This window comes from Terrapene carolina, unplaced genomic scaffold, assembly GCF_002925995.2.
Source record: "Terrapene carolina triunguis isolate 2854851 unplaced genomic scaffold, T_m_triunguis-2.0 Scaffold511, whole genome shotgun sequence".
NCBI classification, from domain to species: domain Eukaryota; kingdom Metazoa; phylum Chordata; order Testudines; family Emydidae; genus Terrapene; species Terrapene triunguis.
In genome coordinates, this window is record NW_020664862.1 from 439,243 (window position 1) to 455,025 (window position 15,783).

Sequence of the window (15,783 nt, forward strand, 5' to 3'; positions counted from 1 at the left end):
CGGTGCACACAGTAGGAATGGGAGAGGACATTGGCTCGACAGTATTGGAACCGCTTCAGGAGAAAGGGAAGTGGAAGTATTATGACCATCGCTCTTAGCACAGCCACCAGTCCCATCTTGGCTATTCTTGGCAGGGTTAAGATGGAAGCATATCTCAGCGGGTTATGGATCGCAATGAAGCGGTCAAAGGCCATCAACAAGAGGATGGAGGATTCAGTGCATTGAAACAAGGGGATGAAGAACAGCTGCGCTAAACAGGCATCGAGGCTGATCTCCCTAGAGTTAAACAAGTATATGCCCAATATCGTGGGTACGGTGGCTATTGATATGCCAAGGTCTGTGATGGCCAACATGGAAAGGAAAATGTACATGGGCTCATGGAGGCTTGGATCTGTTTTTATAATGAACAGAATGACTGAATTTCCTAATATTGAAATAATATACACTAAGCAGAAGGGGATAGAGATACAGAGATGGACGTCTTCCTGCCCAGGTATCCCGGTGAGAAGGAACACAGCAGAATTTAATTTGGTGTCATTGACAGCAGACATAATGTGCTGGACAAGTCCAAGGAGTTTTCAACTTTCCTTCCTGAAAGGAAAAAAAAAGAGACTACGTGATGTTTAATGAGACATATTTCTGCTTTCTGTGCAGGTCTAGCAACTTGCAGGAGCTCAAAAAATATCAGCAAGAACAGCATCGCTAGGAAAATAGGCCTTTGCAGATGGGATCAGACCTGTCGTTCATCTAGCCCAGTATCCAGTGGCCAGTTCCAGATGCTTCAGATGAAGGTAGAAGAAGCCCTGCAATTGGGAGCTATGAGATAACCTGCTCCCAGGGAAAGTTCCCCCCCCCCCCCCCCGAGACCCAATATTTAGACATTATTTGTGGTGTAAGTCAGGAAGGTTTAGAGCCCTTCCAAGACTGATTTTAAAAAAATCCTCGCTGCTGTAATTAGATTTGACTGTGAGTTCCACAGACTACTTGAGTACTGTTTGATTTTACAAACTGACCTTCAGACAGACTCGATTTCTGGCCTTCCACTTTCTAAGTGTGGCCCTTTGTATCACAACATAGAATCATAGAATCATAGAATATCAGGGTTGGAAGGGACCTCAGGAGGTCATCTAGTCCAACCCCCTCCTCAAAGCAGGACCAATTCCCAACTAAATCATCCCAGCCAGGGCTTTGTCAAGCCGGGCCTTAAAAACCTCCAAGGAAGGAGACTCCACCACCTCCCTAGGTAATGCATTCCAGTGCTTCACCACCCTCCTAGTGAAATAGTGTTTCCTAATATCCAACCTAGACCTCCCCCACTGCAACTTGAGACCATTGCTCCTTGTTCTGTCATCTGCCACCACTGAGAACAGCCGAGCTCCATCCTCTTTGGAACCCCCCCCCTCAGGTAGTTGAAAGCAGCTATCAAATCCCCCCTCATTCTTCTCTTCTGGAGACTAAACAATCCCAGTTCCCTCAGCCTCTCCTCATAAGTCATGTGCTCCAGACCCCTAATCATTTTTGTTGCCCTCCGCTGGACTCTTTCCAATTTTTCCACATCCTTCTTGTAGTGTGGGGTCCAAAACTCCAGTACTCCAGATGAGGCCTCACCAATGTCGAATAAAGGGGAACGATCACGTTCCTCGATCTGCTGGCAATGCCCCTATTTATACAGCCCAAAATGCCGTTAGCCTTCTTGGCAACAAGAGCACACTGTTGACTCAAATCCAGCTTCTCGTCCACTGTGACCCCTAGGTCCTTTTCTGCAGAACTGCTACCTAGCCATTCGGTCCCTAGTCTGTAGCAGTACATAGGATTCTTCCGTCCTAAGTGCAGGACTCTGCACTTGTTCTTGTTGAACCTCATCAGGTTTTTTTTGGCCCAATCCTCTAATTTGTCTAGGTCCCTCTGTATCCGATCCCTACCCTCCAGTGTATCTACCACGCCTCCCAGTTTAGTATCATCTGCAAACTTGCTGAGATTGCAGTCCACACCATCCTCCAGATCATTAATAAAGATATTAAACAAAACCGGCCCCAGGACCGACCCTTGGGGCACTCCGCTTGAAACCGGCTGCCAACTAGACATGAGGCCATTGATCAGTACCTGTTGAGCCCGACGATCTAGCCAGCTTTCTATCCACCTTACAGTCCATTCATCCAGCCCATACTTCTTTAACTTGGCGGCATGTGGGTAAACGCATGGCAAGTGCATGGTGAAAATGGTATTTGTGTGTCCTGCATTCAAGCTATTTATAAATGTGTTTCATTGTTTCATTAAACATATTTTTATTTTCTCCACTCCTGAGTGTTTAAATGATGCCACTTGCCCCTTTGCAGTTTTTTGGGATAAATTCTTAGGGCCAGGTGCTTAATTCAATAACATTGACTTCAACACTGTAACTCCAGATTCACATGTATAAATTCAATCAGAAAAAGGCTCCATTATCTTTCCTTTACCAAATGCCCCCAGTGATACACTCTGACCCCCAAGAATTCCTCCAAGAGAAGCTGAAGTGTTTTAACTAGCCAGTGTTGATGGAATCCAGAGAGTTCAATCATCCTACAGGCTTCTCTCCATCCTCCCAGGACCTGTAACTTTTCCCCCATGCAAGCGTCTGTAGATATCAGGCAAATTACCAGCTAACACAGACAGTTACTTTAGCTGGGTGGGGGAGGTCTTGGCATCAGAAATGGGTGAATACTTCAAACACTGGTGTTGCACTAATGTCCAGGTGTGTGTGCAAGTTACTTCAGCATGCTCATGATGATTGGCGTAAATTACATAAACCACTATTTCCCTCCCATTTCCTGCACCTGAGCTCTACTCTGCTGAAACACAGACCAGCGGTTCCGTTCTCTCATGACCTTTTGGAAAGTCTTTTGCATGTATTGCTGAAGGTTTGTGTTAATGACCCTGAATGTAAGTGTTAGAAACAGCTTCTGGTCAGTTACCAGGAGACAGTATCATACAACGGTTCACTGTACAAAGAGTTAATAGCAGAAACCCATTGCAAACAGTATGAGGAGTACTTTTGACATACTTTCTAAAGCCAAAACCATTACGCAGTAAAGTTACCACTGCTCCTTCCTATAGAGATTCCAACTCTGCTGCTGGCTTTTGATATACGTCATGAAAATTTGGTTTGTAATATTTGTATATTTGTCTCAGCCCTCATGCAATTGCTTTTTGGCAAACAAAAGTCTAGTAGCTCCTCTTTCCCTGAGTTAATAGCTGACTGGTTCCCCTCAGGTTCTGTTCTGTCAAACTGCATCCTGTATCCGGAGTGGTAACAGGCATTAGAGTCAGTATAGAAAATATTCATTCCCTGAGCTCTCACTCTGTAGTACATAGTAACCCCAGAACCTGTTATTCAGGCATGATGAGGGTTTGCAGGAAGTGGATTTCAAAGTCAAATACATGAGTATTCATGGAAATGGAACTTCCTCTCTCTCCATAGCATCCGGGAACAACACAACGTTTCCCCTTGACTTTACATTTTAAACATAGTGAAACCTGCCAACGTACCCAATTCCTGCTAGAAGGGGAGCCGCTGACACCAGAGATCTTCACCCTAAAGGACAAGGAGTCATCAGAGAGGTGATACGGGCAGCAGGCAGTATCTGTTCAGTTAGGGAGGCAACTGTCTTTATGAAGCATGCCTGCACATTCCCCTGGGGTCTACTCAGCCATGAGGGAACCTCAGCTGCCTGGAGGAATAAAAAGGGGACCCAGTGTCCCTGGATCCCTATAGTTATGCACAGATCTCAATGAGCCATGAGAGGGCAGGGTACAGGGCCTGACATCTGGCACTTGGAGACCAGAGAGGGGGCAGAGATGCCGGTAGACCCATAACTGTGAGGGGTATCTACAAGGTAGACGTGCTGGAGCCCTCAGCCAGTCAGGAAACAGAAATTTGTCTCATCAAATTTGTTAAGACAGAGCAACGCAGCTCTGAACTCCTGCATTCACAATTAAGCTGGAGAATAAAATCACTAGAAATACATTTGCTGATTAAATTTCCAGGAGCAAATAAATCTGAGGCAATTTGGGAACTAGTCACTGACATTCCCTGTGGTTTCCTCTTGCTCAGCCCCTGGCAGGATCGGGCCCAGAGCACGCGGCACCTCTAGAAATGGGAGCCCTTGAGAAATCTTGACTAGGGGCATCAGAGTTGTAATGTTTCAAAGTTGCTTTCAATGTGAGATTTTTGGGTAGCTTGAATAACCCAGCGTGGAGCATGGGCAGATGTAGCGGAGGAGTTCTGAAGCTACCTAGTGCTGCCTGCCCTTCAGCCCCATCACTGAGTCACCCCAACCGCCCAGCTGAGTCCTCTGCCACTGCACAAAACATCTGCAAATGGAAACAGTTTGCAGCCTGTCCCCTTCACTTCACATGTTAAAGACAGTGAAACCTGCCAACATACCCAATTCCTGCTAGAAGGGGAGCCGAAGACACCAGAGGTCTTCAACCTAAAGCACAAGGAGTCATCGGAGAGGTTGCATGGGCAGCAGGCAGTATCTGTTCAGTTAGGGAGGCAACTGTATTTATGAAGCATGCCTGCACATTCCCTTGGGGTCCTCTCAGCCACCAGGGAACCTCAGCTGCTTGACTTAGTGTGCACCAGCTCTAATTGCTGTCACAGCCAATGGCAAACTGCAGGCGGCCAAATCACAGGGGAAGCATGGTGATTCTAGCCAATCTTACTGCAGCACCAGCCCTGCTGCAGGCTCTATTCATAGAATCCAGGCTTGTCATCACTGTTCATATGATGACATATTAATCACATGGCTGCCTTGGGTGCAGCCAAGTGGAAAAAATGACACTGTCACAGCTGTGATCTTGCTGAAATAAAATAAATAATAAATAATAATGATAATAATATAGGACCTGATTTCTCCCCAGCAGCCCCTTTCCCTGCACTGTAAACCCAGGGTTCTGGCCGGGGAAGGGAGATTCCACAAGGCTCCGTACAGGGGAATTTGCCTCAGATCATTCCAGTACCAGAGGTTCCTTTCCTTCTCCTGGATGAATAAAAAGGGGACCCAGTGCCCCTGGATCCCCCTAATTATGCACAGATCTCAATGAGCCACTGGTAGCTCGGCCCACCCACAATCTTTGTGCCTCTGCAACTGCTCTAGCTCACTGCTAGCACAGGTTTGTCAGAAATGTTCTACCTGGGCCTGTCACAGTAGCCACTGCCCGCAGGATCTGCTGAAGGGGCATTGTACAGGGTGGAGGGGGCTGCACAGAGATGGGAAGGCTGGTTAGAGTAACTGATGGAGACATTGGCCAAGCCATAGACTGGTCGGGAGTTTTCGACCTTTCCATTCCCAAAGTTCAGCCATAGACTCAATCAGTGCAACCTTTGTTTTACAAGGGAGAGGTGGATGAAAAGCCTCCAATTTCTTTTGGGGATCCAAAATGTCAGCTCTGTAAACAAAGGCTGTTGCATATCTATCCCACATCAAGGGGAAGCTGACTTATATAAATGAGTTTGCATTGTACAGATCCCTGTGCAGTGCAAGACGGTATAATTCTGGATTTATACTCCTGCAAAACTCTAAGGCCGGGTAGCTGGGAAATTGGTTGTTGTCTCCTGTTTGTCCTTGAGTGGCTTAGGTTAAGCACCCAGGTAACTCAGTCCGGTGTGTGGTGCCACCTGCTGTTGTGCTGGGTGATAACGGGGCCTGGAGAGGCTGGCTATGTCAGCAGCTGATCAGTGTGAGAGAGGCCAGCCCAGCTGAAAGGTTAGGGTTTCCATAGTATCCCAGGGTATGTCTACACTACGAGGGTAGTTCGATTTTACTTAAATCGAATATGTGGAATCGATATTGCAAAGTCGAACGTGTGTGTCCACACTAAGGACAGTAATTCGACTTTGTGAGTCCACACTAACGGGGCGAGCGTCGATATTGGAAGCGGTGCACTGTGGGCAGCTATCCCACAGTTCCCGCAGTCCCCGCTGCCCATCGGAATTCTGGGTCGAGCCGCCAATGCCTTCTGAGTAAAAAAATGTGTCGTCATCCGTCCGTCACTAACGCCCTCCCTCCCTCCATGAAAGCGCCGGCGGGAAATCAGTTCGCGCACTTTTCTGGTCAGTGACAGCACGGACGCCACAGCACTGCGATCATGGATCACGCTGCGACCATCGCTGCAGTTGTGGCCGTTCTCAACACCTCGCAGCTTATCATACACCTTTCCCTGAGGCAGATGCAGAGTAATCAGGCGAGGAGGCTACGACACCGCCGTGATGGCCTGAAGTCGGAGAGTAGCACAGAGCTGTCAGAAACCACGAGCCCCAGCGCCAAGGACATCATGGTGGCAATGGGTCATGTGGATATTGTGGAACGGCGATTCTGGGCCCGGGAAACAAGCACGGACTGGTGGGACCGCATAGTGCTTCAGGTCTGGGATGAATCCCAGTGGCTGCGAAACTTTCGCATGCAGAAGGGGACTTTCCTCGAACTTTGTGAGTTGCTGTCCCCTGCCCTGAAGCGCCAGAATACCAGGATGAGAGCAGCCCTCACAGTTGAGAAGCGAGTGGCCATAGCCCTCTGGAAGCTTGCAACGCCGGACAGCTACCGGTCAGTCGCGAACCACTTTGGTGTGGGCAAATCTACCGTGGGGGTTGTTGTCATGCAAGTAGCCAACGCAATCGTGAAGGTACTGCTCTCAAAGGTAGTGACCCTGGGAAACGCGCAGGTCATCATAGATGGCTTTGCCGCGATGGGATTCCCAAACTGCGGTGGGGCTATCGATGGGACTCACATCCCTATCCTGGGACCGGACCACCAGGCCAGCCAGTACATCAATAGAAAGGGCTACTTTTCAATGGTGCTGCAAGCACTGGTGGACCATCGGGGACGTTTTACAAACATCTACGTCGGATGGCCGGGCAAGGTTCATGACGCTCGCATCTTCAGGAACTCTGGTCTGTTTAGACGGCTGCAGGAAGGTATTTACTTCCCAGACCACAAAATAACTCTTGGGGATGCGGAGATGCCTACAGTCATCCTCGGGGACCCAGCCTACCCGCTAATGCCCTGGCTCATGAAGCCCTATACTGGCGCCCTGGACACTGCACAAGAACTCTTCAACTACCGGCTGAGCAAGTGCAGAATGGTGGTGGAGTGTGCTTTTGGCCGTCTCAAAGGGAGATGGAGAAGCTTACTCACTCGCTGTGATCTCAGTGAAACCAATATCCCCATTGTTATAGCAGCTTGCTGTGTGCTCCACAATCTCTGTGAGAGCAAGGGGGAGACCTTTATGGCGGGGTGGGAGCTAGAGGCAAATAGCCTGGCTGCTGATTACGCCCAGCCAGACAGCCAGGCGATTAGAAGATCCCAGCGGGACGCCCTGTGCATCCGGGAGGCTTTGAAAGCTAGGTTCCTGAGTGAGCAGGGCAACCTGTGACTTTTCAGTTTGTGGACAGAAAAGCTGAACCTGCCCCCGTTTCTTTACCCAGTTCATTTTGACTATCCTCTCCAGTTACATACCCCCTTCACCCCCTTCCCCTTCCCAAAAAATAAAATCAGTTCTATTTTGTTAATGAACACCGTTGTCTGTATTGCTGTTTTCGCGGGAATGTTTTAAACCGGGGACGCAGACTGTGGCGGGGGGCGGGTTTAGTGTTCTGATGCAAATGATGCTTCTAAACTCCCGGAATGACAGGCTCCGCACTGGTGCACTGGTTATTTCAATGGAGCCTGCCAGCACTCCTGGGGGGGACTGCGTGTATGTGTCGGCTATGTGACTTTCTGGCAGGGGGGGTAGGGTTACAGATCCCCTGCTGCGTGGATCTGTGAGCCAGGATAAGGACCGCTGCATAAGATCTGTAACTGCCCTCCCCCGCCACAAAGTCACAGAGCAACCCCCCCCCCAGAACATGAAAACCACCTCCCAGACTGACCAGGGTAACCAGTGACTGCACTGTGTATGTGTCCTGATGCTGGACCTGACCCCGCCTCTGTACCCTGCTAAAGGTGACTGTCCTGTCCAATTACCAAGCCCCTTCCCCCCCTCCAGACAGACTCTCCCTCAAAAGAACCTGACTGAAACAGTAATGAACAGAAACAAACATTTTATTGTGAACCACACATGAAACGTGGGGGGTGAAACTTGGACGGGGGCTTGTGTGAGGTGGGTAGGAAAGGACTTATCAAATTTTGGGGAATGAGAGCCTTCTAGTGCTAGAGCAGTCTGCAGGGGTTGACTGAAAGTTTTAACGGCCCTTGCCGCCCCTCCTTCTTTGGACTTTGGGTGAGGGTGGTGTGGGACTTGGTGGCGGGTGAGGGCGGTTACAGATAGACTGCAGTGGGGCTCTGTCCTCCTGCCTCCGGTCTTCCAGAACATCCACAAGGTGCCGGAGCGTGTCCGTTTGCTCCCTCATTAGTCCAAGCAGCTTTTCAGTAGCCTGTTGGTCCTCCTGACGCCACCTCTCCTCCCGTTCCATGACTGCTCGGTGCATTTGTGACAAGTTCTCCCTCCACTGTGTCTGCTGGGCTGCCTGGGCTCGGGAGCAGCCCATTAGTTCTGAGAACATGTCTTCACGCGTCTTCTTCTTCCTCCGCCTAATCTGCGCTAGCCTCTGGGAGTGTGCTGACAGGCTGGGTTGGGAGACAGTCGCAGATGTGTCTGTGTGAATTGTAAAAAGGGAGTGAATTCCTGAGACAGATAAATGAAATTGTATACAAAGAACCTAGTCTTTCTCTGTGAACAAGACCATGCACTGCACCTCTCACATGCGCACTCAGAACAAGGTCGAATTTTCGGCCCTCGCCTTCAGTGCCTGTGGACTTGCGGTGGTCTTGGAGTGATCTGAGAAGCGTGGCTGGAGACCTGAACTTCTGTAGCGGGCAATCATGGTAAGCCGTAGACTTGTGGCTGCTTAAAACTCTATTAGTAGCACTGGCCTCCTTTCACATTGAAAGCAATGCCAGTTTCTGCTGCCAGCAATTAGGACAGCATCAACTCTGCCCCTGTCCCACCCCCTCGCGGCTGTCCCAGGGAAAGATCCCTGTATGCTGCCCCTCTCCCTCCCCTGCGTGGCTGTAAAGCAGTCCCAATACTAACATTCCCCTCCCTAATTCAAAGCAGGGCGTCATGAGCGACATCACCCTCCTGAGGATCTCGGACACCCAGAAGGAACGCATGCTGCGGGAAAGCATGCAGAAACCGGGGCCGTATGCCGCCATGCTATGTCGTGCGATGATCCCGGAGTACTTGATTGTGGCGTGGCGGGGACACGTGTGCTACCACGGAGGGCCCAGTAAGATCGCCCTACCCAGGAACCTGATAAACAGGCTTGAACTGTACCTGCATGAGACATACGAGGAGTTCTTCTATGAGGATTTCTCCTCTATCCCCGGCCATATTGACCGCATTTTCGCCTAGGTGCACTGGGACTAAAGAGTGGAGCGTCTTGAGCTGCATAATCATGAATAACCGGACATTGTAAAAAAAATTTTAAATACTTGGGACTAAATAGTGAAGAGCCCAAGTCAGAAAAATCATGAGAAACCCTTTGTTGATATTGTAAATATTCCAGTTTTGTAGCAGATAAATGTTTATATGTTTAAAGCACTTTAGGAAATAAGCCATTTTAAATATTGTCAATACTTCAGTTCTGTTAAAAATAAATGTTTACATGTTTACAGCACTTACTGCTTGATCCTTCCCCTGATTCTGTGTCCGGGGTAAGGGATGGGGACGGTTGGTACGGGATCTCGGTAAGGGTGATGAAGAGCTCCTGGCTGTCGGGGAAATCAGCGGTGCCAGCGCTGTCGACTGCCTCGTCCTCCTCATCTCCTTCTTCATCTTCCCCGTCTGCTAACATGTCCGACGAGGAACCGGCCGCGGACAATATCCCATCCTCAGAGTCCACGGTCACGGGTGGGGTAGTGGTGGCGGCCGCACCCAGGATGGAATGCAGTGCCTAGTAGAAACGGGATGTGTGGGGCTGGGATCCGGAGCGTCCATTAGCCTCTTTGGTTTTTTGGTAGCCTTGTCTCAGCTCCTTGATTTTCACGCGGCACTGCGTTGCATCCCGGCTGTAGCCTCTCTCTGCCATGGCTTTAGAGATCTTCTCGTAGATCTTAGCATTCCTTCTTTTGGAGCGCAGCTCTGAAAGCACGGATTCATCGCCCCACACAGCGATGAGATCCAAGACTTCCCGATCAGTCCATGCTGGGGCCCTCTTTCTATTAGATTGCACGGCCATCTCTGCTGGAGAGCTCTGCATCGTTGCCACTGCTGCTGAGCTCACCACGATGTCCAAACAGGAACTGAGATTCAAACTGCCCAGACAAGAAAATGAATTCAAATTTTCCCGGGGTGTGGCTAGTCAGAGCATCCGAGCTCGGACTGCTGTCCAGAGCGTCAACAGAGTGGTGCACTGTGAGATAGCTCCCGGAGCCATTAGCGTCGATTTCCATCCACACCTAGCCTAATTCGATATGGCCATTTCGAATTTAGCACTACTCCTCTCGTTGGGGAGGATTACAGAAATCGATTTAAAGAGAGCTCTATGTCGATCTAAATAGCTTCGTGGTGTGGACGGGTGCAGGGTTAATTCGATATAACGGCGCTAAATTCGACATAAAAGCCTAGTGTAGACCAGGCCCCAGTCTGCACTCCAGGGGTGACAACCCATCAAAGAGGTTTCAGAAGAAACTGATAATTTAAACAAGAAAAATCACCAGGACCAGATGATATTCACCCAAGAGTTCTGAAGGAACTCAAATATCAAATTGCAGAACTATTAAATGTAACCTATCACTTGAATCAGACTGTGTACCAGATGATTCGCAAATAGCTAATGTGATGCTGATTTTTTAAAAAGGCGCCAGAGGGGATCCCAGAAATTACAGGTTAGTAATCCAAACTTCAGTACCAGGTAAACTGGTTGAAATTATAATAAAGAACAGAATTATGAGACAAATACAGGAACATGATTTGTCGGGGAAGAGTCAACACTGCTTTTGCGAAGGGAAATCATGCCTCACCAATTTATAAGAATTCTTTGAGATGGTCAACAAAAATGTGGGCAAGGGTGATCCAGAGGACATAATGTACTTGAACTGTCAGAAAGTCTTCACAAGATCCCTTACCAAAGGCTCTTAAGAAAATTAAGTAGTCATGGGATAAGAAGGAGGATTCTCTCCTGGGTCAGTAACTAGTTAAAAGTCTGGAAACAAAGGGTAGCAATAAATGGTCAGTTTTCAAAATGGAGAGAGGTAACTCATGGTGCCCTACAGGGGTCTGTACTGGGACCTGTGCTGTTCCATATATTAATAAATGATCTGGAAAAGGGGTAAGCTGTGAGGTGGCAAAATTTGCAGACAAGACAAAATTATTCAACATACTTAAATCCAAAGGAAACTGCGAAGAGTTTCAAACGGATCTCACAAAATTTGGTCGTGGGCAACAAAATGGCAAATGAAATTCAGTGTCGATAAATGCAAATTAATGCACATTAGAAAACATACTCCCAGCTACACCTACAAAATGATGGTTCCAAATCAGCCATTACCACTCAAGAAAGAGATCTCAGAGTTGTGTATCATTCTCTGAAAACATCCGCTTAATATGCAGAGGCAGTCAAAAAAGCTAACAGAATGCTGGGAACAATAGGTGGTGGATATAATAGGCCAGGACAGGTTAAACCTCCCCTGGCAGAGCTGTGGCTGCTGACTGCAGGTTGCGGGGTTTGCCCAAGGAAGTTTTTGCTTATTATTATACACCATGCAGGTTCCAGGGTGGCTGAGGAGGCAGGATGTGTTACTCGGCTTCCTGGTTCATCAGTATTCTCCCTTGACTCCATGGTGATGAATCCAGGAAGCTGAGTGTAACAGACCACTGTGACAGGTTGTCACCCCTTGGGGGCAGTCAGGGAGCCATTGGAACCGCTGTGCCCCTTCACCTTCCAGCTGGGCTTGCCAATCTTACAATGCTTTGTTGGTGAACACAGACAGCCTCTTCAAGCCCTGTTATCACCCAGTATGACAGCAGATGATGGTGCCACACACCCAACTGAGCTGCCTGAGTGCTTTACCTAAGCCACTCAAAGAGAGGCAGGAGACAACAGCCAATTTCCCAGCTACCCAGCCTTGCACGCTTCCTGCAGTATAAAGCCAGAATTATTCCATCTTTCACTGCACAGGTATCTGCACAGCAGAATTATTAATATAGGTCATTAATATAGGTCACTTTCCCATTGATGTGGGAAAGATATGCAACAGCATTTGTACACAGAGCTGAAATTTTCACCAGACACATTACTCAAAACATGCTGATAAAGATAAACCATAAAACAAGTTTATTAACTACAGAAAGATGGATTTTAAGGGATTATAAGGGATAGCAACCAGATCAAAGCAGATCACCTAGCAAATAAACAAAAATGCAAACTAAACCTAACATACTAGGTAGATGGGATATGAATTAGCAATTTCTCACCCTGACTGATGATAGAAGCAGTCTACCAAGTTTCCATATGCAGGCTAGACATCCCTTTAGCCTGGGAACAGCACTTCTCCCAGTTCAGTCTTTGTTCATCCGGTGTTTCCAGGAATTCTCTTGTATGGTGAGTGAAGTCAAGAGAGGATGTTACTCCCCACCGTATATAGTTTTTCCATATGGTGGGAACCCTTCATTTCAAGCCAAATTCCCAGCCCAATTTATGGAAAAATTCAGGTACCAGAATGGAGTTCAGTGTCATGTGATCTGCTCTCATGCCCTTGCATGCCCTGCTGAGTCTTAGCAGCCTGTCATGGGGTCACTCACCACACTGGCGCCTCCTGCTGGGTGTTTCAGGAATTAACTCAGTCCCAGCAGGTGCGCCCTCAGGTAGTGGTGGCTCTCCCATCCTTGCCTCTGCCTATAGACCATTACAGCTCCTTTCTCTCAACATCTGCTTTGTGGCATAGCCCTCCGGCTGTCTCAACATCTGGTTTCCCCCCCTTATGGGGGACTCCTGCACCATTAGTCCAGCTACTCCTCGCAGTGGCTTGGCAGTCCACAGCTGGTCCACTCCTTCAGTGGCTAGTGGGGGCTACGCCCGCCTACTACTCCAGCCCTTGGCCCAGGGACCCTGCAAACAGCAGCTTCTTCCTGCCTTTTCCTTCCAGCTCACTGTCTCTATTCCCTGGGACACTTCCGCGCAGCCTCAATTCCTTCTGCTCCTGCCTCTGGATCCAGCTCTTTTGCTCTCTTCCCAGGGCCTTGAACCTCTAAGTCCTGGCAGCCCACCAGGAGCCCTTCCTAGCTCCTCTGGTCCCTGCTAACACATGCCCTTCCCCAGGTGCTGGTCTCTCTGTAGCCCTCTAGAAAGTCAGTCTTCTCCCAAGGGCTCTGGTCTATCCTGCTCTGGTCTGCAGCTTCCTCTTATATGGGCCTGCTGGGCCCTGGTTGGCTGGTCCAGCCGCCACCCGAATTGTCTGCAGCTGCTGCCCTAATTGGCTGTTTCCCCTGAAGCCCCTCCTTTGACTGCATGCCACTCAGCATCCCTACGCTGGCTCAGAGCCAGTGTGGGGCAGGCACCAAGTCACACAGCAATTACTGATAGGCTGGCTGAAATGTTCACAGGAAGGTTAAGCTCTTCTGTGGTCCATTGTCTTTGTTGATGATCCATCAGCACTGTGTAGCTTCTTCCTTGGTGTACCAGTAAGGCTATTTGTCGGTGTTACCCAGAGTAAGCACATTTGAAATACAGATCCATAGTCAATATACATAATTTTAGGTACAAAAATGATACATGCACACAAATGGGATAATCATATTCACCAAATCATAACTTTTCCAATGACACCTCACAAGACATATCTTGTCCCAGATGCATCATAATGATCTCATAATCATACCGCTATGATTAATATATGGTGCAGCATCACAATGTCCTCTATCGTTAACTTAATGTGGGACAGTGCCTCATATTTGTCACCTAAAAAATGGGTCAGGCGTGGGAATTTCCCTCACATCCTCTGCCGTCAAGACCAATGCAAAGAATGGATTTGGCTTCTCCACAACAGTTTCATCTTCCTTGATTGCTCCTTTACTACCTCAATCGTCCAGTGGCCTCACTGATTGTTTGGCAGGCTTACTGCTTCTGATGTACTTTGAAAACATTGCTGATACTTTTTGTTTCATTTGCTAGCTGGTTTTCAGATCTTTTGAACTAGGTGCGCAGTATTGCCAAGCCCCATTCAACAATTATAAGTCACTCCCCCAAAACCCATGAGACTGGTTAAAAATAAGTAGATTTAAAAATACATGAATGTGGAGTTCGTTTTCATTTACCTTTGATGTCGAAGTTGTTGGGGTCACTTGCTTTGGATTTTCTAGTTTTTCTGCAACAATCTTTAAAAAAATATTGAGACAACAGAATGCTGAGATTCTCTTGATTCCAGAAGTTGGAGCTTTCAGAAAGACAGGAAATTATGCAGGACTCCCAATAAAATCCCAAGAGGGGGTGCTTCTGGCCGTATCTCAAGCAGAGCACCCACAAATGAAGGAACTGAGGGTTAGTTAGTGGACATTTCTGATCATACAGACCAGTGGCAGAGATGCTATTTCCCTCTGCACTGGGATACAGAGCCTCATGTTACACCACAGACAGCCGGACATAACAGTGACTGTCTTGCAGATTCACAGATTCCTCAGGCACAGCTCAGAGGGTCTCCTCCTCTTGTTCATGTAAGCGGGGGAATGGTCCTGTTATTGTGGGGAACTTTCCTGGCTTCTGCACTGCCCCAGTGAGGTGGGCTAGTGAAAGATTCTAAGTCCTCGCTCCCACATCCTTTACCCAGAGGCCTCCCTGCCGTTGAGGACTCCCCTTCCACTCTCCTGTCTGGCAGAGTCCTTGTAACCCCAACAAGGCTGGGCCCAGGATTCCTGGGGGGCTCAACCCCCAACCCTGCTGCAGTCACTTAGGGCAGGGGTTAGGGTGTCCCCATTCCGGGTACTCTCTCTGCACAGGGCACTTCCCTGACCCACTGATCATTACATACAATTTAAATCAAATGCAAGTTATTTAATCAACAATTAATTAAAAAAAGAATAAGGAAAAATGGGAAAGGTTGAAGGAAACACATCACCCCGCTCTGTGGCAGGGAACATCATAAACAGTGTCTCTGGAACATCAGGGCAGTTCACAGTCTGTTCCTTGTCCCAGGCCTTCTTCTCAGGCCCTGGCTGTGCTGCAGGGATGCTGTGGGTTGGACACTTGCTCTGGCGGTGGCCACACACCACCGGGCTTTGGGTGGTGGAATCCTTCTTCCCAGCGTCAGCCCCCCGCCGGGTTAAGATCCCCCTCCCAGTCTGGCCTGCAAGGACTCTTGGCTGGGAGTGTCTTTCTGTACTGTGCCCTTTGCCCAGGGTCCCCCCTTGGCTGGCCCCAGTTGATTACCACACCCAGCTCCAGCTCCAGCCCCAGCTCCACTCTGTCTCAGCACTGATGCTGCTGCCCTGCCTCCAGCGCCCACTGGGCTGCTTCTCTGGCCCCTCTGGCTCTGTGGCTGCAGCCCTGCTCCCAGCACAGGATCTGCTCTCCCTGGGCTGCGTCTCTGGCTCTGTGGCTGCAGCCCTGCTCCCAGCACAGGTTCTGCTCTCCCTGGGCTGCGTCTCTGGCTCTGTGGCTGCAGCCCTGCTCCCAGCACAGGTTCTGCTCTCCCTGGGCTGCGTCTCTGGCTCTGTGGCTGCGGCTCTGCTCCCAGCACAGGATCTTCTCTCCCTGGGCTATGTCTCTGGCTCTGTGGCTGCAGCCCTGCTCCCAGCACAGGTTCTGCT

General features: G+C 49.0%; 1 protein-coding gene across 1 annotated transcript in view; it reads right to left on the reverse strand.

Annotated features, from left to right (window-relative positions):
• LOC112119523 (olfactory receptor 51A4-like) overlaps positions 1–551 on the reverse strand; it is an 80,403-nt gene extending 79,852 nt beyond the window's left edge. Inside the window, exon 1 of the mRNA XM_026658749.1 lies at positions 9–551. Within this exon, the coding sequence (XP_026514534.1) occupies positions 9–551 (543 nt within the window). The remainder of the gene's footprint in view (positions 1–8) is intronic.
• Between the last annotated feature and the right edge of the window lie 15,232 nt (positions 552–15,783).